Source organism: Gopherus flavomarginatus, chromosome 1 (assembly GCF_025201925.1).
Source record: "Gopherus flavomarginatus isolate rGopFla2 chromosome 1, rGopFla2.mat.asm, whole genome shotgun sequence".
Taxonomy (NCBI): domain Eukaryota; kingdom Metazoa; phylum Chordata; order Testudines; family Testudinidae; genus Gopherus; species Gopherus flavomarginatus.
Genome location: NC_066617.1, coordinates 140,888,251 through 140,911,938, shown reverse-complemented (window position 1 = coordinate 140,911,938; position 23,688 = coordinate 140,888,251). Strand labels below are relative to the sequence as shown.

Genomic DNA, 23,688 nt, shown 5'->3' with positions numbered 1-23,688 from the left:
GCTGAGGACACCACCATCTAAGTGGGGTCCCTCCTGCCTGGACACCAGACCACCACCACCTGGAGCTGCTGAGACTACAGTGGCTGTTGCTGGGGAGCTGTTGGAGCCCCAAGGAGAAGGAGGCGGAGAAGAGGACCACCCGCTGCTGGAAGACCACGTGAGGACTGCTGTGGAGGGGGCTTTACTGGATTGAGTCTTTTTTGAACTGTGCTCTTGTGGTGGGGGTTTGGACTGTGTCTGTTGGGACACCGTGGGTGTGGCGTGGAGCCTGCCCCCGGTCCATCCGTGTCCCACTTCGCCCCCACCACCATCGTTGCCCCCTCCACCACCCCCGCTGGCTGTTTTCCTTCTGCTTTGGACTCCTGCCTCTGGGTCTGAGCTGCTCGCCTGGCTCACCACGCCCACTTCCACCATTTGGGCCTGCAGCAGCAGCAGCCACCTATTGACTTTTTGGCACAAGTGCCTGTGGGTGCACCACCTCCCCCATCCTCCTGGACTGACCCCCTGCCTTTTGCCACATTTGTCCATCCTACCTATTTCCCTCTGTCGCCTGATAGTTCTGCCCCAGTTCTGCAGCTGTCCCCGTGGTCCCTCTACCCCAATCCCAGCTCTCCCTTTTCCACCCACGCTGTGCTCCCCCAGCCCTGATCGCCCCCACGCCCCCTCCCAGGCGCTTGTGCCCTTCCCCATTTGGTTTCCCCTTGTTCACTGCACTCCCCCCTCTGCCGTTGCCCCCCCGATCCCCTAGTGTAACTGGAGGAGCCAGAACCCCCCTCTGCGTTGGTGCCCTGAAACCCTCCCACCCTTAGGTCCTTGGCTGCTCCCCACGCCCGTTTAGCCTTCCCCTTCTGGCGAAAAAAAAAATTCCTCTGCTGTAGATGGGAGGAGGAAGAGGGCTGCTGCTACTGTTCCTGCTGAGCACCGGGCCCTCGCTGCTGCTGCTGCTGCTCTTCCTGCTGCTCCCTTGGCTGGGCCAGACACCACCACTTCCATCTCTGCCTCGCCCATTCTCTGCTACCCTCTAGTTGGCTGGCTACTGATCTCCTCACCCTTCCCCAACCCTCAAATGCTGCTGTTACTCCACCTACAGCCCTGGGTGGGAGGAGAAAGCTGCTGAAGGCCTGCTTTCCAGAGAAGGAGGGGAGTGAGGGACCCCAGCTCTTGTTGCTGAGGACACCACCATCTAAGTGGGGTCCCTCCTGCCTGGACACCAGACCACCACCACCTGGAGCTGCTGGGACTACTGTGGCTGTTGCTGGGGAGCTGTTGGAGCCCCGAGGAGAAGGAGGCGGAGAAGAGGACCACCTGCTGCTGGAGGACCACGTGAGGACTGCTGTGGAGGGGGCTTTACTGGACTGAGCCTTTTTTGAACTGTGCTTTTCTGGTGGGGGTTTGGACTGTGTCTGTTGGGAGAGCGGGGGTGTAGCGTGGAGCCTGCCCCCGGTCCATCCGTGTTTCCCTTCACCCCCACCACCATTGTTGCCCCCTCCACCACCCCCGCTGGCTGTTTTCCTTCTGCTTCGGACTCCTGCCTTTGGGACTGAGCTGCTCGTCTGGCTCACCACACCTGCTTCCATCATTTGGGCCTGCAGCAGCAGCAGCCAAGCATTGACTTAGGCACAAGTGCCCGTGTGCGCGTCACCTCTCCCTACCCCCTGGACTGACCCCCTTTCCTTTGCCACATTTGTCCGCCTCACCTGTTTCCCTCTGCGGCCCTGATAGTCCTGCCCCAGCCATGCAGCTAGCCCCGTGGTCCCTCCATCCCATTCCCAGCTCGCCGTTCCCCACCACCACCCTGTGATCCCCAAGCCCTGATTGGTCCCTTCCCTCATGCGCCCATGCCCCCTCCCATGCGCTTTTGCCCTTCCCCCATTGGAGTTTGCCCTTGTTCACTGCACTCCCCTATGCCATTGTCCCCCCATATCCCCTAGTGCAACTGGAGGAGCCAGAATCCCCTCTGAATCCGTGACGGGACACTCTCCTGTACCTAGGTCCTTGGTTGCTCCCCATGCCCCTTTAGTCTTCCCTTTTTGGCACCCTCCTCCTCTGCCTGCAGCCTAGCAGGGAGGGGTAGTCTCCTCCTCTCCCTCCCCTCCCCTTGCTGCTTGTCCCCCTCCCCGCTTTCGTTATGACGGGGGACGTGGCAGGGGAGACCCCTCGCGATGCTCCCACTGCCCCTCCTCCACCTACCCCCGTGTCCATTCCCCAGGCCTCTACCTCGACCACTGCTGCCGGTCCACCTGCCACCACCCCCACTGAGGCACCAGCAGCAGCGAGTACCGGGGAGACCTCTGCTGCTGCCAAGTCCCTCACCCCTTCCGATTCGGGGGGAGCTCCCTCAGCTGGTGGGAAAGGTCGGGGTGGGAAAAAGGGTAAGGGCCCTGCTAAAAAGGCCTGGCCCTCCATGGCAGAGACTGCCCCCGCTGCCACAGCCCTGCTACCAGCCGTGGCGTCCCTCCCCGCTACTCCCTCCACTAGCTCTGCGGGTGTCCCTACCCCGGCCCCCAAGGCATATGCCCAGGTGGCGACGGCCCCCTCGCCTGCCGCTGCTCCTCCGACTGCCACTTCCGCTACCATCTATAGCGGCCGGGGCCCCTTCCCCACCTTCACCAGGAAGCACAGCGTCTGTTGCCTCCTGATGCCCGCCTCACCCCATGTGGAGACCTACGTGCGGGCGTTGGCGAGGGTGGTGGGGCCCATGGCCATCGTGGAGGCCTCCAAAATGTACGGGAGGGTGGTCTTCTTCCTGGCATCGGAGGCCGCTGCCCACGGTAGAGATGGGCCTGGTGGTAGGGGGCGTGTTCCTCCCCTGAAGCCGTTGGAAGACCTAGGGGTCCGCTTGGTCCTAACCTCAGTCCATCCCTTCTTGCCCAATGCAGCCCTGCTGCCTGCCCTTTCTACCCTGGGGCGCGCTATCTCCGTCATCAGCCCTCTCCCGTTGGGATGCAAGGACCCCGCCCTCCGTCATGTCCTCTCGTTCCGCCGGCAAGTGCAGCTTCAACCACCACCGGCAGCGCGTGGCGGAGAGGCACTCGAGAGGTCCTTTTGGTCCCCTACCATGGAGCCCACTACCGGGTGCATTACTCAATGGGGGAGGCCCGATGCTACCTCTGCCGGGTGATGGGTCACGTCCAGAGGGACTGCCCCTTGACCCGGCACGGAGGAGTGTCCGGGACCCCCGAGCCTTGGCAAGGCGCCGGCCCTGTCATCGCTGATGACCCTGGCTGCCTAGCACCCGAAGCTGTCCCTCCTCCTTCTCGGTCCACCGCTGTGGCAGAGGGTATGGCAGAGATACTGCCGGGCGTGGGAGAGGGCTCTCCCCAGGGAGACTCCTCCCTCGTTCCTGCTACCCTACCATTGCCTCCTTGAGTTCCTGAGCCATTGCCCTTGCGCCCTGACCCTACCCCTGTTAGCCAGCCCCCAGATGATGCCATGGAGGGCTGGTCCTTAGTGCAGGGGAAGCGGGGCAAGCAGAAGGCTCGAGCCCTGTTACATCCTTCGGATTCGGAGACCCCCTGGAAGAGCAGGAAGGAGGGCACTGATGACGAGCCTTCCGCCTTGCCCCCTGATGACTCCCATTGTGTGGTACCAGCTGGGGATGCCATGACAGTACCGGAAGGTGACATCACCCCTCCTCCGGGGTCCCTTCCTATGGTAGCCCCTGAGGGAGCCCCTCTCACCCCCTTTCCATTTGAGACCCCTGCATGCACCGAGGTGGGCGTCGCCTCGGGTGCTGGCAGGGAGGGCCTCGGGGTGGCAGACGGTGATCTCCCTTCCATCTACGAGGAGATCCCGGCCCTGGGTCTGACCCCCATCACGCAGGGGGAGGATGATCCTCTGCCAGTGGGCCTCGATCTAGGTGACCTCACCCCTGTCTCCGTGTTCCCTTCCCTTGACCGCTGCTTCTGCTCCCACCTCTGAGGGTCCCCTGGAATATTGCATCAGCCTGGCTGCAGGTGGCACCCTGCTGACAGCTGCCAAGCCCATTGAGGCGACGGCTGGTGCCTCGCTGCCGGGACCCAGTTCCCAGGGGGTGTCCCTCTTGGTTGTGGAGCACCCAACTTCCTTCCCGGGCAGGGACCCTGTTGACGACCATCCATCTCCTGATGCTGAGGCTACCACCCAAGCCATAGTGGCTGAGCCCGACATCGTTGGGTGTCTCCTTCCCACTCCCCAGATCTCTGAGCCTAAACAGGAGGGGCCACCTTTCAGCGGCCCGACTATTGAGGCTCAGGATCCTACTTCTACCCGTCTCCCTGGTTCCCTTCCTGATCCTCGCTCTACTCCTGTCCCCTGCCCTATTCCTGATGCAAGCCTTGTCCTTGTCCCCTCTACCTCCCGTGCTGCCAGTGCTACCCCTGGGGATACCCCCCAGGGAGTGGCTTTAGTTGTTTTTCCCCATCCCGACCCATCGGGGACTGCTGTTTTCCTTACGCCGCCCACTGTTGAACCGGGGAGTGGGGCAGCCCATCGGACGTCACGTCGGGGGTCTGCCCCCTGCCTGCCCGCCTCGGTGGGCCATGGGGCTGTGACAGGGGCCCCACTGGGGGACAGTCATAGATCAGTGACCTCCCCCCCCCATGCGCTGAAGGAGGAGCTGCGGGAGTTCCTTGAGGACGTCTGTGGCTCCTGTAACAAAGTCCAGCTTGCGCTCCAGCGGTGGGGGGATTTCCATCAGGTCCTCCGGGCCGCAAGGGCCCTCATGGGGGAGGGTAACAGGACTGGGAAGCAGGCCTCCGCGGCCTACCAGCGGGTCCACCTCTTCCGCGACTTTTTACTCACCTACGGGGTAGGTCATGGATTGCTGCACGGCCCAACGGAGGCTGTGGGCATGCCTACTGGCGAGGATCCCCCCCAGCCCTCCTCATGGCACCAACCGTCTTTGCCACATTAAACACCTGGGGCTGTAGGATGAGTCTCAGCAGGAGCCAGGTGCTCTCCTTCCTTCGGGAGAGGGAGTACTCTGTGGTTTTCCTGCAGGAGACCCATATGGATCTGTAAAAGCAGCAAACAATCCCATATGGATCTGGCCGCTGAAGCTAGCTGGTGGCTGGAATGGGGGGACAGGGTCTACTTTAGCCACCTCTCAGTTCGCACGGCTGGAGTGGCGACCCTGTTCTCCCCTGACCTATGGCCCAAGGTGCTGGGGGTCGCCGAGGCTGTCCCGGGCTGCCTGCTGCACCTCCGGGTCTGTATGGAGGGGCTTGTGGTTAATCTTGTCAACGTTTACGCTCCGACATCGGGCCTGGAAAGGTTGCATTTTTATCAGCAGGCGTCCGCCTTCCTCAGCTCCCTGGATCCTCGTGAGTGCCTGGTCCTGGGCGGGGACTTTAACATCACCCTTGAGGAACGAGACCGCTCGGGGACCGAGCAGTGCCCAGCTGCCGCAGACGTCCTCCGGGAGATCGTCAATCACCACTCCCTGGTGGATGTCTGGCGCAACCACCACCCCTTCGACTTCTCAATGTTCACCTTCGTCCGGGTGGAGGCCCATTGGTCGCACCACTCCCGACTGGACTGTATTTACCTGTCGCGTTTCCACCTTTCACAGGACCACTCCTCCAGCGTTCAGCCAGCCCCCTTTTCAAATCACCACCTTGCCACCATGACGGCCTCTCTCTGTGCGGAGAGGCCAGGGCCGGCCTATTGGCACTTTAATAATAGTTTGCTGGAGGATGCGGGCTTCGTGGCGTCCTTCCGGGAGTTCTGGCTGGCCTGGCAAGGGCAGAGGCGCGCCTTTTCCTCGGCGCGACGGTGGTGGGATCTGAGGAAGGTGCGCGACCGGCTCTTCTGCCATGATTACACCCGGGGTGCCAGCCGACGGAGGGATGCGGCGATAGGGCAGTTGGAACGGGAGGTCTTGGAGCTGGAGAGGCGTCTGGCTGGCAGCCCCAAGGATCCATGCCTCTGCGGAGCGTGCTGGGAGAAGCGAGAGGTGCTCTGGGCCCTCAAAGACCATCGGGCCCGGGGTGCCTTTGTTTGATCCCACATCCACCTCCTTCGGTAGATGGATTGCGGCTCCCGCTTCTTCTACACCCTGGAGAAAAGGAGGGGGGCCAAGAAGCACATCACCTGCTTTCTGGCGGAGGACAGCACCCCCCTCACGGATCTGGCAGAGATGTTCAAGAGGGCCAGTGCTTTCTACGCAACTCTTTTCTCCCCAGATCCGACCAACCCTAACGCTTGCAGAGTGCTCTGGGACGGAGTCCCGACGGTCAGCACAGGCAACCGGGACCGGCTAGAGTTGCCTCTTACTCTGGCCGAGTTCTCGGAAGCCCTCTGTCTCATGTCCACCAATAAATCTCCGGGCATGGACGGGCTGACCGTGGAGTTCTACCGTGTGTTCTGGGATGTCCTCGGCCCAGACCTGGTCACCATCTAGGCTGAGTCTTTGCAGGGCGGGGTCTTCTCTCGTGCAGGTGAGCCATGCTTGCCTTATTGATGAAGAGAGGGGACCTCCGCGACTTACGGAATTGGCATCCCGTCTCACTCCTCAGCACGGACTACAAAATCATTGTGAAGGCCATCTCGATGCGGCTAGGGTCCGTCCTGACAGATGTGATCCACCCAGACCAGACCTACACAGTTCCGGGTCACACGATCTTTGATAGCATGTATCTGGTCCAGGACCTTCTGGAATTAGGGTGTAGGGATGGTCTGTCGTTCGCCCTCTTGTCCCTGGATCAGGAGAAGGCGTTCGACAAGGTGGACCACGGGTATCTCCTGAGCACTCTGTGAGCGTTCGGCTTCGGACTCCGGTTTGTGGGTTTTCTCCAGGTGCTGTACGCTTCTGTGGAGTGTCTGGTCAGGCTCAACTGGACCCTGACCAAGATGGTCAGCTTCGGGCGGGGAGTACGGCAAGGGTGCCCCTTCTCAGGCCAGCTGTATGCTCTGGCAATCGAGCCCTTCCTCTGTCTCCTCCGCAGGAGGTTGACGGGGTTGGTGCTTCGGGAGCTGGAGCTGCGGCTGGTCCTGTCGATGTGCTTCTCGTGGTCCAGGACCCAGGTGACTTGGCACAGGTGGAGGCTTGCCAAGCTGTGTACTTGGCGGCCTCCTCCACCCAGGTCAACAGGGTCAAGAGCTCTGGCCTGGTGGTCAGGGATGGGTGGCGGGCGAACTCCCTCCCATCCACGCTTCAGACCATCTGGTGGAGCGTGGGTCCACTGCTCTATCTCGGCATTTACCTTTCTGCCACGCATCCGTCTCTGCAGGAGAACTGGCACGGTTTGGAGGGCAGGGTGATGGAGTGGCTCCGGAAATGGACAGGACTACTCCGGTGCCTCTCCCTTCGAGGGAACTTGCTGATGCTCAATCAGCTAGTCCTGTCAGTGCTCTGGTACCAGCTCAACACCCTGGTCCCTGCCCCGGGTTTCCTGGCCAACCTCCGGACTATGATTCTGGAGTTCTTTTGGCCAGGGATGCACTGGGTCTCTGCAGGGGTCCTCCACCTGCCCCTGGAGGAGTAGGGGCAGGGCCTGAAGTGCCTACACACTCAGGTCCATGTCTTCCGCCTCCAGGCCCTGCAGAGGCTCCTGTATGGTGCAGGTAGTCCGGCGTGGAGTGTATTGGCACATGCCTTCCTCCGCCGCTTCCGAGTGCTCCGAAAAGACCGGCAGCTCTTTTACCTCCATCCAAGAGGTCTTCCGCGAGACCTCTCCGGGCTGCTGGTCTTCTACCAAGACCTCCTCCAGATCTGGAAGCTCTTTTCAATGACCAGGTCTGTGGTGGCCACCGTGGGGGCCGATCTCCTCATGGATCCTCCGCTACACAACCCCCAGCTTTGTGTGCAGGTGGTGGAGTCCCCCGCGGTATGCCAGAGGCTGGTCTTGGAGAGAGTCACCAGGGTTGGAGACCTCCTGGACTATGACCGGGGAGACTGGCTGGATCCCTTGACGCTCGCTCAGCGCATGGGGCTCTCCAGACCTCGTACTCCCCAGCGCGTACTTCAGGAGGTGATGGACGCTTTACTGCCCGCTACTCGGGCCTACCTCGACCGGGTCCTGCGAGAGGGCACGCCTCGCGCACCCTCCACTCTAGGCCCTGTGGACCTTTTTATCGGGCCTCCGCCCTGTGGACCCAATCAGCCCCCTCACCCTTTCACTGTGATCCGGCTGCACAATCTGCAGCCGGTTCTGTTCCAGGCCGGGCCAAGGAAACCTCTGTACACGCTCGTGCTCCACACTCTCCACTTCCTGACCCTCGCATCCCGCCCTGATACCAAATGGTGGGACCTCCTGCCACCTCTCGAGGGTGAGAGGCCCCGGTGGGCCAGCTTATACTCTGCCCTGGTCCCGAGGGCCGCCGGGGATGTCAGTTGGTGGCTCCTTGATGGGGCCATGAGCACGGGCGTGTACTTGGCTCGATTTAGCCCGTCCCCAACACCTGCCCTTTTTGTGGCATGAAAGAGACCCTGGTGCATATTTATTTAGAGTGCACCAGATTGCAGCCCCTGTTCCGGCTCCTCTTGAATCTTATGTTGCATTTTTGGTTGCACTTTTCCCCTCACCTGTTTATCTACGCACTCCCTGTCCGTGGCCCCACCAAGTCACGGGATCTTCTTGTCAACCTCCTCTTGGCCCTGGCCAAACTAGCCATCTACAAAACCAGGGAGAGGAGGTTGGCCGACGGGATTTCCTGCGACTGTGGGGCCTCTTTCTGCTCCTCCGTCCATTCACGCATCTGGGCAGAGTTCCTCTGGGTGGCATCCGCTGGCTCCCTTGATTCCTTCGAGGAGCAGTGGGCATTGTCTGGGGTTCTCTGCTCAGTGTCCCCATCAGATTCCCTTCATTTAGCCCTGTGACCTCACTCCCGATCCTGTTTTTTCATTAGTTGTCCCGCGGAATTAGTTGGTGTCACAGACCTGTGGATCCTCCCCTTAGGCTGGGGGGAGGTCCTTTAGAAGTGGGCGGGCTTCACCCGCCCACCTCCTGGATACCAATAGGACCTCTCTGCTGTTCACAACTGACCTGGGTCTATCACATAGGGGATGAACTCCTTTCCACTTTTCATGCATTAAAATACACGGAGGCCTCATTTTTCATTGTTCTGATACATGTATATTCATTTACACTAGTGGAAGGGGGGTGTAAAGCATACTCTTATCAGAATGGTACCATTATACCTCTTCTCTGTGCTGGTATATATGACTGCACACAATGCAGGGGAATGGAGAATCAGGCCCATTAAATACATTTCTGCTCAGAGAAGTGACTTCAAAAATAACATTTTAGGGCTCCTTTTGCATTGTCCCTCAATGATTTCTTGTATCAAACGCGCTCAGTTTGTAAGCAGATTGATGGGGGAGAGGGGGGTTGCTAGGTGTCAGCCCTTTAAACAGCCTGGGATATGAGAGTCAGACTGGTCTCTTTCCTTCCCCTGCAACCTTAATCATAATTAAGATTCTGTAGGGCCAGTTCTGCTCTTTGTGACTCCTGCATAACCTCATGCAAAGGATTTACACGGGAGTAACTGCTTAGTCCTGTAACTGGAAATTAATAATGATGCAAAAGACTAAATAGCCTCCACCTCACTCTCCTGTACCTGTGTTTGCTCTGCAGAGCTTAAAAGAAAAGTACTGAAAATTTCCCTTAATCACTAAAGTCAGGAGAACGTACTCTGGATACTGAGAGTGAGTAGATCCGTTGAGTAAGGAGGTGCAATTTTTAATCACTTACGTAGAACAAAATCGTGTTAACACTGGTGAAAAGAGCCAACTCCAAATGCACATTCACTGGAACTCCTGCTTCATCCATACAGGTTTGGCAGTGTGGGGGTCAAATAGAAGTCTTGCCCTGTTCAAGAGTTGCTCACCTGGAAAGAGCGCACAAACCCTACATGCTGGACTTGAGCATTGCTATGAGACGCAACGCCCTGAGAGTGGCTGAAGTGTGGATGGACAACTATAAATACATGGTTTATTTCGCATGGAATCTTCCTATTGAGGTGTATATGTTTGGTTGTTTAGAACTGGTTTCCCTAAATTGAGATGGTCATTCATATGGGAGAAAATGACTAATAGTGGTCTAAGTAGACCAAGAAATCGCAATGAGGCCAGACATAGCAAACAGAGGTGTTTGTGAGATTTGTCCCTTTAAAAACATTGCTGTTATTATTATAGTGCTTAGGAGTCTGAGTCATGGACCAGGACCCCATTGTGCTAGGCACTATACATAGAACAAAAAGATGGTTTCTGCCCCAAATTTCTAACTTCTTTAAAATAAAAAGTATGTTGTTTGGATTTTTGCAACTTGCGATAATAGAGCAAATGAACTGGGCTTCCTTGAATATCTTTTAAAAATGCACTAATAAATAATAGGCAAGTCAGTTACTTTTCATCAAATGACCCTGTAACACTCTACACTAATTGACCTCCATGCCCAAAATGCTGCAGAGTCCCACCTCCCCACTATCTGACACCCATTTCTCACAGGCCAGGGACAAAGAAAGAGTGGGCCTTACAGCATGCTCTGCAGGCTGAGAAACATTTGTGTTGGGAAATCAAGCACTCAGAATTAAGGAAATTCAAAGAGATGGTTGAAAGCTCAACCTTAACTTTCCTCCACTGTTGAGCTCATGCCTTCAACTACAGTCTCTCTACATATCATTGTAAGTTATGCCAGTTAATACCGTATATCATGCAAATTGGAATTTCTTATACATCGTTACTTACAGTAAATCCTAGTGCAGTGCATACATTCTTCAAGATTTGCTAGTTTTGTAAATCTCATAGAGATCAACAAAGCACACCTCACGAGCGTGGCAAAATGGCAGCTTCTTCTTTGATACTCTGAAATATTTTTGGTTCTGTTTCACACATTTAAAATGCATAGTGATTTATTGTTCTTCATAACTAGTAACAGATCACATTTTTGTACCCTGCCATTTTCCTTTAAAGGTGACCTGGCAAAGGGGATGGTGAGGGTAGGTTTTGTGACCTTATTTCCTTTCTTTCTTGAAGTAAGATGGTCTTCATACTGTTTTTAATTTTTATTTCCTTTCTTCTTAAAGACATCAAGAATGCCAAGTCCTTTTTTTTAATGGTAGAATTTATAATTCAAAGGTATTACGCTTACCTGGAGTGGTGTTTTGAGCCTTTAAGAAAAGAAGATTTATTTATTTTTTTTTGCCAGTGATTTAGTTATAAACTCATAAACTTTAAGGTCAGAAGGGACCATTATGATCATCTAGTCTGACCTCCTGCACAACGCAGGCCACAGAATCTCACCCATCCATTTCAGTAACAAACCCTAACCTGTGTCTGAGTTATTGAAGTCCTCCAATTGTGGTTTGAAGACCTCAAGCTGCAGATAATCCTCCAGCAAGTGACCCATGCCCCATGTTAACTAGATGTTAATGAAAACAAAATAGCTTGAATAAAAAAAGCACTTGTTCTCTCAATTAATTAGTTTTTACATCTATTGTATCTGTGATTTCATAGACATACTCATTCTCCAATCATTCATAGAGTTTTCCAGGCAAAACAAAATCTGAATTTCTAATGTAAAAGTAATCAAGAATTTTTAAAAGCAGATTTTAGATATTCTTTCTATATTATGAAGAAGCAACAAAAAAGGGACAGGGGGCACAAGAGGGTGGGGGCATTTTCCCTCCTCTCCCCCCTCTCTCTTGCAGATAACTTTTAAAATTGTCTGAAAAAATGTGGTGTTTTTTCAGAATCCTGGAATAGACTATGGAGATGTTTCTTCCAGAAAGGAGCTAAGAAAGAAACTGAACTGTAAAAGCTTTGACTGGTACATAAAGAACATTTATCCTAACTTAATACCTTTGACCACCATTGTTGGCTATGGAACAGTAAGTACTGTACATGTCTACTGAACAGATACAATAATTAGGTCTCTCCAATATTATGGAGGTTGTTGAAGGCAATTTCTTCTGTGTTCCTGATCAGTTTAACTTGGGTTGCTCTTGTAAATTGGTCATATTCAGGTATGTTTTACTAGAGGTTTTAGAGACACTTAAAGTGAGTGTCAGCTTTTTGTAAAACTTTCTGTACCTGTTGCATATCTAAACTGTTCCCACTGTATGTCTAAAGGCATAAGCATAAAATAGCATAGGAAGGTATTTAGAAACATTTTTGTGCGACATAACAGTGCTCATAGAGCAGGGAACAATACTGGATGAAAATTCTCCCTATAATTGTCTGCAGTGTTCAATAGAATATTATGCAGATGCATCACAGAAATTAGAAGTCCAACAAAATAATCATTACCTGCTGTACAGCTATGAATCAATGGAGGACAGTGGCTTCTGGTCACTCATTTCAGAGTTGTTAAGTTGCTTTTTTAATTTGGACTGGAACAATAATCATAAATGTCATGATAGTGGGGAAAACTATAGCTAAAGAAGAGTATATATACAGAATGTGGTCCACTGTTTTTAATTGACAATTGTTTCTTTCACATTTCCAGACCTCCTTTGGCTGAACTGGGCACACGCAGATTGTGCCATGTGCAAACTCAACTGTGCAGGTTGAGCCAAGTGCAAACTCAACTGTGCAGGTTGAGCCAAGTGCAAACTCAAATGCATGCAAACCTTTGTTTTGCGTACAATGAAACAGAACACAATTGTTTTTAAAAATTCAGTCAAATGAAATATTTTTGTTTTAGTCAAAAAGACATTTCCAAAATGTTTCAATGCAAAAAATCCAACCTTTTCTATTGGTGATGCACGTAGTGACATGGTTTATATGGTACTGCTCTATGATTATACTGTGTCAGTGAACAATTGTGTTATAGCAGGGTTCCCCAACCTGAGGAGTTGTCTACACTATAGAGCCTTTGCCAGAACCCCTAGTGAAGATGCACCATATGTTAATAGAATGAGTTCTTCTGCAAGTGTACGTGAAACACTTCCCTCAATGACATTAACTAAGCGAAGCACTCTTTGGTCAGCATAGCTGTATCTACATGGGGGGTTTTGCTGGGATAGCTACGTTGGCCAGTGGATGTAATTTTTGTAGTGTAGACCAAGCTCCACTGTTTCTCTGATCTATAGATACTAGAAAAACCTTTAGATTTGCTTCTCATGTTTTCTGGGATGAAGTTAACTCTGAAAAACTGTTCTGCAGTTTCTTCTTCTAAATCCATCCTGTATTCTCCTGTTACTTCAGAGTCTGAAGCAAAACTGCAAACCAGCATAGCTCTCAGCAGAGCTTACAAAAACAGTGGTGGGAACAGGAAGATGTGGTAGTTATTCCATGCATTAATATGCCTGTTTTATCTCGGTAGATGAAAAACACTCTGAATGAGAACATCTGCATAGATCAAGGCCCTGTCCCTGGAAACACTCCAATAATGTATGGCTGTCATGCTTACTCACCACAGGTATTACAAACAAGCTGTTTAGCTGCAACCAGAAATCTTTTATTAGCCACTGCTTTGGATCCTTTGCTAGACAATTAAATAGACTCCTGAAAATTGTTCTTCATGTGCTGTTATGCAGGGAAGACTACATTTTATTTTGTAAGTAAACAAGTACAATCCCAAATAAAAAATGAATGGCAGTAGTCTCCTAGACTTTAAGGTAGGAGTGGGCAAACTTTTTGGCAGAAGGGCCACATCTGGGTATGGAAATTGTATGGTGGACCATGAATGCTCACAAAATTGGGGGTTGGAGTATGGGAGGGGGTGAGGGCTCTGGTGGGGGTGTGGGCTTTGTCGTGGAGACAGAGATAAGGAGTTCAGGGTGTGGGAGGGAGCTCTGGGCTGCAGCAGGGGGTTGGGGTATGGTCTGGGGGGGGGGTGAGAGCTCCAGTTGGGAGTGCAGGTTCTGCGGTGGGGCTGGGAATGAGGGGTTGGAGGTGCAGGAAGGTGCTCCAGGCTGGGACTGAGGGGTTTGGAGGATGGGAGGAGGATCAGGGCTGGGGCACGGGGTTGCGGCATGGAAGGGGGTCAGGGTGCAGGCTCCAGGTGGGGCTTACCTCAAGCAGCTCCCAGAAACAGAGGTATGTCTCCTTTCCGGTTCCTATGTGGAGGTGTGACTAGGTGACTCTGTGCCCTACCCTGTCCACAGGCGCTGCCCCTGCAGCTACCATTGGCCATGGTTCCCGACCAATGGGAGGTGCAGGGGTGGCACTTGGGGCAGGGGTAGCTTGTGGAGCACCTTGGCTGCTCCTGCATGTAGGAGCCAGAGGCGGGACATGCTGCTGCTTCTGGGAGACCCATGGGACATGTGGAGCAGGGCCAACCCCTGACTCCACTTCCTGGCTGGAGTGCCAGAGCAGTTCAAGTCCTGGACCCCACTCCCCAGCGGGAGCTCGAGGGCTGGATTAAAATGTCGGAAGTGCCAGATATGGTCCCCGGGCTGTAGTTTGCCCACTTTTTTGCTTTCAGGTCAGAAGGGACCATCATGCTCATCTAGTCTGACCTTCTGCTCATTGCAGGCCAGGGCTGATTCCATCATGGTCTAAGAACATTAAGTCAGTTCCATTTTTATGGGGAGGTGACCTCATCACCTCCCTTCCCCACACACATATTGACAATCATTGTTCTTGTCAGTGGTGGCTCCAGCAGAGAGGCTAAGGATTGAATGAGATGCAGACTGAACTCTTCACTTCTTGTTCTGTCACTAGGACAGACACTACTGATTACAGTTCCACTGTAATGATCTACCTATTTTCTATGAACGGAGGAGAACAAGACTGATGTCATAACTCTAGTGGGTCAAATTCATCCTGGTTTAACTTCAGTTATATCCATGAATTTGGCCCCATGTATCTAATATTAGTTTCACAAATGTTTGGTATCCTCCTTTGGGATTTCATCAGTGTCCTAGCTCACCTACTCCAATGTAACATTCTCTTTCAGCACTTGTTTTATCTCAGCACTGGAGAAATGTATATAGGAGGTCTACGATCTCGACAGAACACAGTAGATCGTTGCTTAACTGATCCTGACACAGGAGACCTGCCATTTATAGAGCAATGTAATGAGGCTGTGAAAAAGGGACTGAACATGCATTGGGATTTTAAGCAGGTAAGTGAATTTCCATGTCCCTACATTTCAATGGCATCTTTCATCCTGAAAGAACCTAAAATGCTTTACACACACAAGGACAAATTTTCATATGGGGAAGCCCCAGCTGTAGGATTTGCACATGCAATTCAAGGAGCCAAGCTGATGTCATTGGGAACAGCAGGTGCTCCACACCTAATGGATCAGGACCTGGATACCTCAAACTCCATTTTATCCTCCACTCTCCCAACAAGCCACCCAGCCTTCTTAGCAACAACAAGGATTCTGACCATCATGCACTGGGATCAAGCCATTCTCAGCAACTTGGCTGTGGAACTACTTGTCAGACGAGGTCAGAGTGGGCTGACGTCTGTTCAGTACAAAGTGATCTGATAAAGCCTTTGCCCAGGACAGACAAGCTTTACAAAGGCAAAACAGCCCAACCCAAACAAAGCCATACTCCTCTGCCCCAGAAAAATACCTTTCGATTTGAGAGCCTTAATTTTGTGTAGTACTTAAACACCGCAGTGATAGCTGGCATCAAAACATTAGATAGACTGACTCAAGGTCTGGGCACAGGGCCTCCCTCTGCTTCTTTGGGATCTGGTCTAAGATACTCAGATACTACTGTGGTTGGGTGGTATAAAAACGTAGACAGGGAGAGAGAGAAGATCATGGTGTCAAGTCTGACAGGTTCTCGGCAGAGAGAATGGAGGCCAGTCAGAACTCAGGCCAGCCTGGCTCTGCTCCCCAGAGTTCTCAACCAAGTATCCCCTAGTTGCCATCCTCTTTCCCCTCCCCTCCCCCCCCAAGTTAGCCTGCCCCCTGGGCAAAATGTTTTGAAACATTGTGGATCACCCCCCTCAGAAATATTACTGATTTGGCGTGAAGGGTGGGGTTCTGACAGATTTCTTTTGTCCTTAATCTGGCTTGTGACCACATGTCTGGAGACAATTTAAAGTAGAGAACAGATACCTTTGAAAGGCTGTCAATCCATCCTAAAAGCAAACCTATAATTCGTATGTCATATATAAGGCTATGCTGTGAAACACAAAAAACTGAATTTTGTAGTACAGCCCATTGAAGCTGGGTGAACCAACCGTATTTTAAAGGAAAACTATACTAAAGTGTAAAGCTTTGGCAGCGTATTGATATCACCATGATTTCACCTCTTTAAATTACTCCACCCTACACAAAACATTTCACATTCTAGTATTGACTTGGGAAAAATCAGCTGCCTTGATTAAGTTCCCTTTGGTGTTAGGGTTGTCCTTGTGCAACATGTGCATTAGTGCCAGCCTAGAGACCTATCCTGTGATTTATTTGAACTCTAAAGAAGGCAACTGTATTTGAATAGGCTTTACAGATTTCCCTGTAACTTACTGATCTCTCTTTGTCAGTACATATAGAGACTCTTCTGTTTACCAGAAAAGACTTGTTTTTATATCGCTGATTAATTTATAGGGATCACATCTGTAAATATTGTCTAGTCTTTGAATATTTGAATAACTTCATCATTCTGCTGTGTCTCATTGCTTTGTCCTCTTCTTTGCCGACTTACAGAGTCATAGATTTTAAAACCCAGAAGGGCGCCTAGATCATCTAATTTGACCTCCTGTATAGAACAGGCCACGGACAGCACCCAGCACCTGCACACTAATCCAACAGCTGAAATGAGATCAAAGTATTCTTTCTGTTATTAATTTATTACTAGCTGGCAGCCTGATGCTAACTTCACTCCAGAGTTATAACTTTCCACCTTCTGAAGCTGCACAGTTTGGTTCACTCAGTCAAACCAAGGAACTTTCTTTCCTACCTGTGACCACAGTTAAGCTAGATGCAGTGACAAAAATGTATTCTGTCTGTGTGCAGAGAACATTTTCCAGGGCCACCCAGAGGATTCAGGGGGCCTGAGGAAAAGCAATTTTGGGGGGCCCTTCCATAAAAAAAATTGCAATACTACAAAATACTATATTCTCGTGGGGGCCTCTGCGGGGCCCAGGGAAAATTGCCCCACTTGCTCCCCTCCCATGGGTGGCCCTGGTAAAAATAAACCTTCCTCATCTCAGCACAAACCCAGTTGTGAGAGAACTTCTTTACAAGGTATCACTAGTTCTCAGCATCAGCTAGTGCTAAAAGGCACTAAAGCTCATTAAGAGGGTTGGACAAATATTTTTCCATCAAAACTTTTTTTGGATCGAAAACTAGGCGTTTTTAAAAAGCAGAAAAATATCACGGCCAGTGTCTACTTTCTGTCAAAATTTGTTGTGGTTTTTTTTAATTGAAAAGCTGAAATTAGTCTGCCAAAACCTGAATATGGTTTGGGGTTTCAGAAGTGTGTGGCCAAATATTTGCTGCTTGCTTTGTTTGATTGTTTAAAGAAACAATAAAAAAATTCTGCTTAAAAAAAATTCAAAACTTTTGAACCACCTTAGCTTGTGATCAAATGCCTGAGCCCCTCCAGTCAGAGATTTTTCAGGTTTCTGATACTCTGCTGGCTTCCTTGACTTGTATCTGTCTCCATAACTTTGGGTTCATTTAGCTTAGGACATAAGAACAGCCATACTGGGTCAAACCAAAGGTCCATTCAGCCCAGTATCTGTTTACCGACAATGGCCAATGCCAAGTGCCCCAGAGGGAGTGAACCTCACAGGTAATGATCAAGTGATCTCCCTCCTGCCATCCATCTCCACCCTCTGACAAACAGAGACTAGGGACACCATTCCTTACCCATCCTGGCTAATAGTCATTAATGGACTTAACCTCCATGCATTTATCTGTTTTCTAGACACTGGCTCCACGGGGTCCCTCACAAACTGGAGACGGTTACTGTGGATTTGTCTTTAGTATAGCTTATGTACATACTCCATGAACTGAGCATTTGAGCTTGTTCCAGAATCTGGGATGAGCCTATGTTGTGAAAACTGAAATGCTCAAAATAGCACATGCATGTAAATGGACACAAGGTGCTAAAATTAACCTAGGGGTTCTCAAACTGGGGGTCGGGACCCCTGAGGGGGTCATGAGGTTATTACTGACAGTCGTGAGCTGTCGGCCTCCACCTCAAACCCCACTTTGCCTCCAGCATTTATAAAAGTGTTAAATATATAAAAAAATGTTTTCAATTTATAAGGGGGGGGGTCACACTCAGAGGTTTGCTATGTGAAAGGGGTCACCAGTACAAACATTTGAGAACCACTGAATTAACCCCTCTGAAGCCTCAGAGGAAGGGGGAGGTCTCCCTTGGTAGGGTTGGGAAGGAGGTAGGTGGTGTAGGATATTGCTCTTCTCATATGATCCCTTCCCCAGTGGCTAATTTGAAAGGAAGCTACCCTCCCCTGACATGAATCTCCCTATGGCACTGAAATTAAATATAGACTATAATTTGGCATTTGAGAAGTGAAAGGGATTGGAAAAGCTAATGGCTTGGCTCTTGTGCAAGCCTCAAACTGCTGAATGAGCTTTAGGGTAGGGAAGGCTGTGCCCCCCAAACAGCCTGGCCCTGCCCCCTATCTGACCCCCACCCACTTCCTGCCCCCTGACTGCCCGCCCCTCTCAGAATCCCCGACCCATCCTGCTCCTTGTCCCCTCACCGTCCTCCAGAGATCCTCCTCAACCACCACCCCAGGACCCCTCCCCTGCTCCCAGTCCTCTGACTGCCCAATCCCCTCCACTGAGTCCTGACAGACCCCCGGAATGCCCACAATCCAACCCCCTCATTCCCTGTCCCCTGACTGCCCCCCCCAACCTCTGCCCTCTCCCTGTCCCCTGACTATCCCTGGGACTCCCTGCCCCTTATCCAACGGCCCTGGCCCCTTACCCCCGGCTCCCCCCTCACCCGGAGCCTCAACACACCACATCCAGGAGCATCCCTGAGCAATGCTGCAGCATGGCTCCGGCAGGGCTCCTGAGCTCCTCCCCACTCAGAGCCATGTGGTAAGGGGGTGGGGCTGCGAGCTACAGAGGGGCCTGAGCTCCCTGTGCTCAGCGTGGATCTCTTAGCCCTGACCCCTAACCACGTGGCTCTGAGCGGGGAGGAGCTCAGGAGCCCCACTGGAGGCACACTGCAGCTGTTCAAGGATGCTCCTGGATGCGCTGAGGCTCCGGGAGAGGGGCGGGGGCAGGGTTGGGCCGGGGCCAGGAAGGGAGCCTTGGCTGTTCTCGTGGGGGCCTCTGAGGAGCCCAGGTCCTGGGGCAAATTGCTGCACTTGCCCCCGCCTCTGGCAGCCCTGACATTTTCACTGACCTGACATATTACAGAAATCAAGAGAATTGTTTACTGCCTGGGCACTCAGTTCTGAAATGCAGACTGCAGCTTGTCTCATGCTTCTTTCATTTTGCAGGGATCATCTGTGATGAACAAGAAAACTAAGAGATGCCTCGAAATTGTAAAGGATAATCCATCTTCGCCTTACAGACTTGTAATGCAGAACTGCACTGGACAAAAATGGAATGTTCAACACACAGTTAAGGATTGGGGCAAGAGAAGTGCTCTGAGATAGCTTATTTATCTCAACCAACAGATGACCTGGCATTGATTCTAGGAAGCGGGGAAATTGGGATCACCAGAAAAACACATTCTTCAGAGGTTTCCAAAGAAGAGCAAGACATCTGTTGCTAGGACATTACACAATGGAGATTATCTCAGGTAGACTCTATAACATTTTGGGGAGCACATTTATTGGTATGGAGGAATGTATGCTCTGAATTATGGGAGGATATGGGCACATAAACAGGAGGGTGATGGACACATGTACCATAGGTAGGTAGTTATCGTTGTGTGTATTTAAGTTGACCGTCAGTGAGGATAAACTGGAACCAAAGACTGGATGAGAGAAAATTGATCTTGTATAGATCATTCGGGCGGGAGCTTGAAGATTCTGTGGTAGAAGGGAAACTAAGGAAATGCAAACAGAGATGTTATAAAGCAGGGGGTCTCAAACTGGGGGTTGCAAGGTTATTATGTGAGGGATCATATCTGTAAATATTGTCTAGTTCGCCACATGAGGGGTTGCAAGCTGTCAGCCTCCACCACAAACCCCGCTTTACATCCAGCATTTATAATGTTATAAAGTGTTTTTAATTTAAAAGGGGGATCGCACGCAGAAGCTTGCTATGTGAAAGGGGTCACCAGTACAAAAGTGTGAGAACCACTGTTATAAAGGATGTGTTATTCAGAGGTGACCAGGACCTACAGCTCCCATTGACTTCATTTGGAAAGCTGGTTGTTCAGTACCTCTCAAAATCAGAACTAAGGTAGTGGTGTTGTTGTTTGTTGTGTGTTTTTTTTACAATGTGAGCCTTCTAAATAAGTGGCCTGATTTTTCAAAAATGTTGAGCTCCCATTGAAATCAATAAACTACTTGCACTGGCCTCTTATTTTTGAAGATCTTGGTTGAGACCTATACATGATATCTGTACCCTGCCTTTTATATTCAGGAGGCCTTCAGTGGATGGGAAATCACCCTGCTTTCAGCTTGACCTTTATACAGTCATCTAATCTATTAACTAGTGATGCAATGGAGTGGTGACTTGTTGGCTTCTGGGAGCTCCTTGTCAAAAGCCTGCAGCTAAACTGAAGTGAAGGCTGGGGTGATTTGCCTGCCTCCAGAGGAGTTACCCCCATTCTGTAGATACTGCCAAACCATCCCTGTCAGAAAAGACTTATCTTTGGGGCTCATAAAAGTACTTCTGAGAACAGAAGCAGAAAATGTTGTTAGCCTTTGGAATTGACCAATGGATTGCTCCAGATAGTAGGTGTTTTCCAAGCATTTCTTGAAACAGGATTTTCCTACATGGTCTTCATACCCATTTTCTCTTCAGTTTTACAAGCCAAACACTACACTGTCCCATAAGTAAATTTTTCAGGGATACAGAGTAAGCATTTCCAGTAAAGGACAGTTTAGTAGAGGTTTGTTCGCCACATGCTGCCTACCTCTCTCTTTGGTTATGGTGATGAGTAAATGTATTTGTTTAAATAAGTTGATTCCTTCACCCCTGATACACAGGGTAGATTTGAGGCTAATTAGACTTGTTGATGAGAGTCAGATGGACAGCTCAACACTGTGAACACCTGTAAAAATTAAATTTCAACAGTGAGTTTCTTTCGCATTTCCACCCCTCCCCCCAGGTTGTTAAATTTAATTACATTATGGTCACTATTACCAAGTAGTTCAGTTATATTCACCTCTTGGACTAGATTCTGTGCTCCACTTAGGACTAAATCAATAACTGCCTCTCTCCTTGTGGGTTCCAGGATTAGCTGCTCCAAGAAGCAGTCATTTAATGTGTCTAGAAATTTTATCTCTGCATCCCATCCTGAGGTGACGTGACATGTACCCAGTCAATAAGAGGATAGTTGAATTCCCTCATTATTATTTTGTTTTCTGCTTTTGTAACATCTCTAATTTCCCTGAGTGTTTCACAGTCACTGTCACCATCGTGGTGAGGTGGTCAGTAGTATATGCCTAATGCTATACTCTTATTGTTCAAGCATGGAAATTCTATCCGTAGAGATTCTCTGGTACAATTTGAGTCATTTAAAATTTTTACTTTATTTGACTCTGTGCTGTCTTTCACATACAGAACCACTCCCTCACCAGCATGACCTAGGCTGTCATTCCAATATGTTTTGTACCCTGGTATTACCACATTCCATAAATTATCCTCATTCCACCAAATTTCTGAGATGCCTAATGACTATTTTATCAATATCTTCGTTTAATGCCAGGCACTTTAGTTCATGCCAAGTTTGAGTTCGTACTGCATTTACCTCCTTAGCACCCTTACCTTGGTGGTGTTAGTTTATTTAAATGATAAAGGTATGAAATGATAGCTGCACAATGGAAAATTTAAATCCTTGGCCTGGAAACAAAATCAGGGAACAGATCACTGACAGTGGCACACACATGTGAACTGCCAATCAGACAAGTACTTCACAGGTTCAGCAAAGCAAATTTCCCTGGACCTGAAATCTTGTCTGCACTAAAGAAACATGGTTCTAGGACTGTAGGCAGATGCCCAGACCTTTTACATGAGGAAAAGTTACTTGTTGACACCAGCTGTTAGTCATAGGGACAACTAAATTGATGCTGCATGTGGTTTAATTGCCAACATAGCCAAAGACAAGGTGCATTCAGCATATCAGAAACCATGTTTTAAATCTGGTTGAACCATAGTTGCCGAATGCTGTTTGGCCTTTTCTGCAGTTATCCTGGTCAGTTGCATCCCCTTGTCAGCAATAGATAATTTTCCTAGGGTACACAAAGCTTGTGGATCTGCTTATATGCCTGGAATCATGTTTGTATAGCATTATGTTTCAACATTCATCTTGCCTGTCACAGGGTGATTGGCCCCTTTAAGGAGAAATGGGCCCAGCTATAGCGGTGCCATAATAACTGCCTTGCAGCCAGAGGGGACGGGGCTAATGAGGTCAGGTGTTAACATGGCAGACACCTGGAACTCATACTAAAAAGGCTTGTGAAATCAATGTCAAGGGGAAGCTGTGATAGGAACCAAAGGAAACAGGTTAGGCTCCAGTGGGAGGCCCTGCAGTAGGAAGCAGGGAAGTTCCTGGGAGGCGAGGCAGTGGAACCTGCTAGGGAAGAGGGCCTCTAGGGAGAAATCCCTGGGAGGTAGTGCTCATTTAGAAGGAGCAAAGAGCAACTTGCAAAGCCTGGTAGTAGTCCACTGGAGCAACCTGGAGTCAGCATTCTAGGACTGAGCAGAAAAAGATAGTAAGGTAGCCAAGAATGGCAGACAAAAGGGGGTGCTAGAGTGGAAGAATCCTTGCAATATCATGTCCTGGCTCAAAGGAGTGTTCCAGTGATGAATTGCCTCCATGCCATTGCCCCAGTACAACAAATTAGATTTCAGCACATCCATACTGCAGCAGCGACCAGATTTCCATTTCTATGGTGCAAGGGATATACTCAGTATGGATGCAAAAATAATGTTAGCTTACTACTAGATTGCCTTTACTGAGTTTTAGCAGATACTTACCAGTTACTTTCATATACATGATGCTTGAACAACGTGCTGGTTCACATGCTTATGACTTTGGTGCTTATTCAATTAAAAAAATATTCAAGAAACTTCTGCTTTGTGTCAACTAGTGATGTGCACCAAATATGTGAGAATAACCATAAAACCATATTTATTACCTCTAAGTGTGTTCACTGACTCTGGAATTTAGCTTTACAGCTTCCATTTTGCTTTAATTTTCTTCTATACTACCTTTAAATGTAAATGAATGTTAGTTATTGTGATTCATGTTTTGTATAGAGTGATTGATTGATAGAAATCTTTAACTGCAAGTTGTAAATGTATGAGACCTGGTAGATTGTAAATCTAGGAACTATGCAATCAGAAGGAAACCAACCAATATCAAAGGACAGGATGAATCCTCCTGGTACAGGTCTGATCTTTATCTCAAGAGGACAAGCTCTGTAAGATACTTAAATTATTTTACAGTCTTTTTAAACTTTAAGGCTATTCTTTATTTGCGATATTCCAAAGAAGAGTGATCTTTAGGGCATGTTATGAGAGCTAAAATTTCAGTTATAAAAATGGGCCTCTTTATGCCATCTCTTTGCAAGAAAAAAACTCTTGTTTAAACCTACAAGGAATTTTATATATAGCCTTATTGAAGCTGATCTTTTATAAGCACTCTTAAAATCTTCATTTATAGGTGGGAAACATTTTACAGGAGCTATTG

The 23,688-nt window shown here is 49.9% G+C and overlaps 1 protein-coding gene across 3 annotated transcripts in view; it reads left to right on the top strand.

The window, feature by feature from the left end:
- Positions 1–20,608, top strand: part of GALNT8 (polypeptide N-acetylgalactosaminyltransferase 8) — a 59,862-nt gene extending 39,254 nt beyond the window's left edge. For 2 of the 3 annotated variants that reach the window (XR_007775971.1, XR_007775969.1), the window contains exons 7-12: positions 9,757–9,942; positions 11,674–11,811; positions 13,248–13,343; positions 14,826–14,993; positions 19,316–19,928; positions 19,968–20,608. Coding sequence is in view for 1 of the 3 variants with exons in the window: in XM_050965513.1 (XP_050821470.1) it covers positions 9,757–9,942; positions 11,674–11,811; positions 13,248–13,343; positions 14,826–14,993; positions 19,316–19,474 (747 nt within the window). In the remaining 2 variants the exon portion in view is untranslated. Of the gene's footprint in view, positions 1–9,756; positions 9,943–11,673; positions 11,812–13,247; positions 13,344–14,825; positions 14,994–19,315; positions 19,937–19,967 lie in introns of those variants that run through there. The other variant, XM_050965513.1, reaches the window with a different exon arrangement.
- The last annotated feature ends 3,080 nt before the right edge of the window (positions 20,609–23,688 follow it).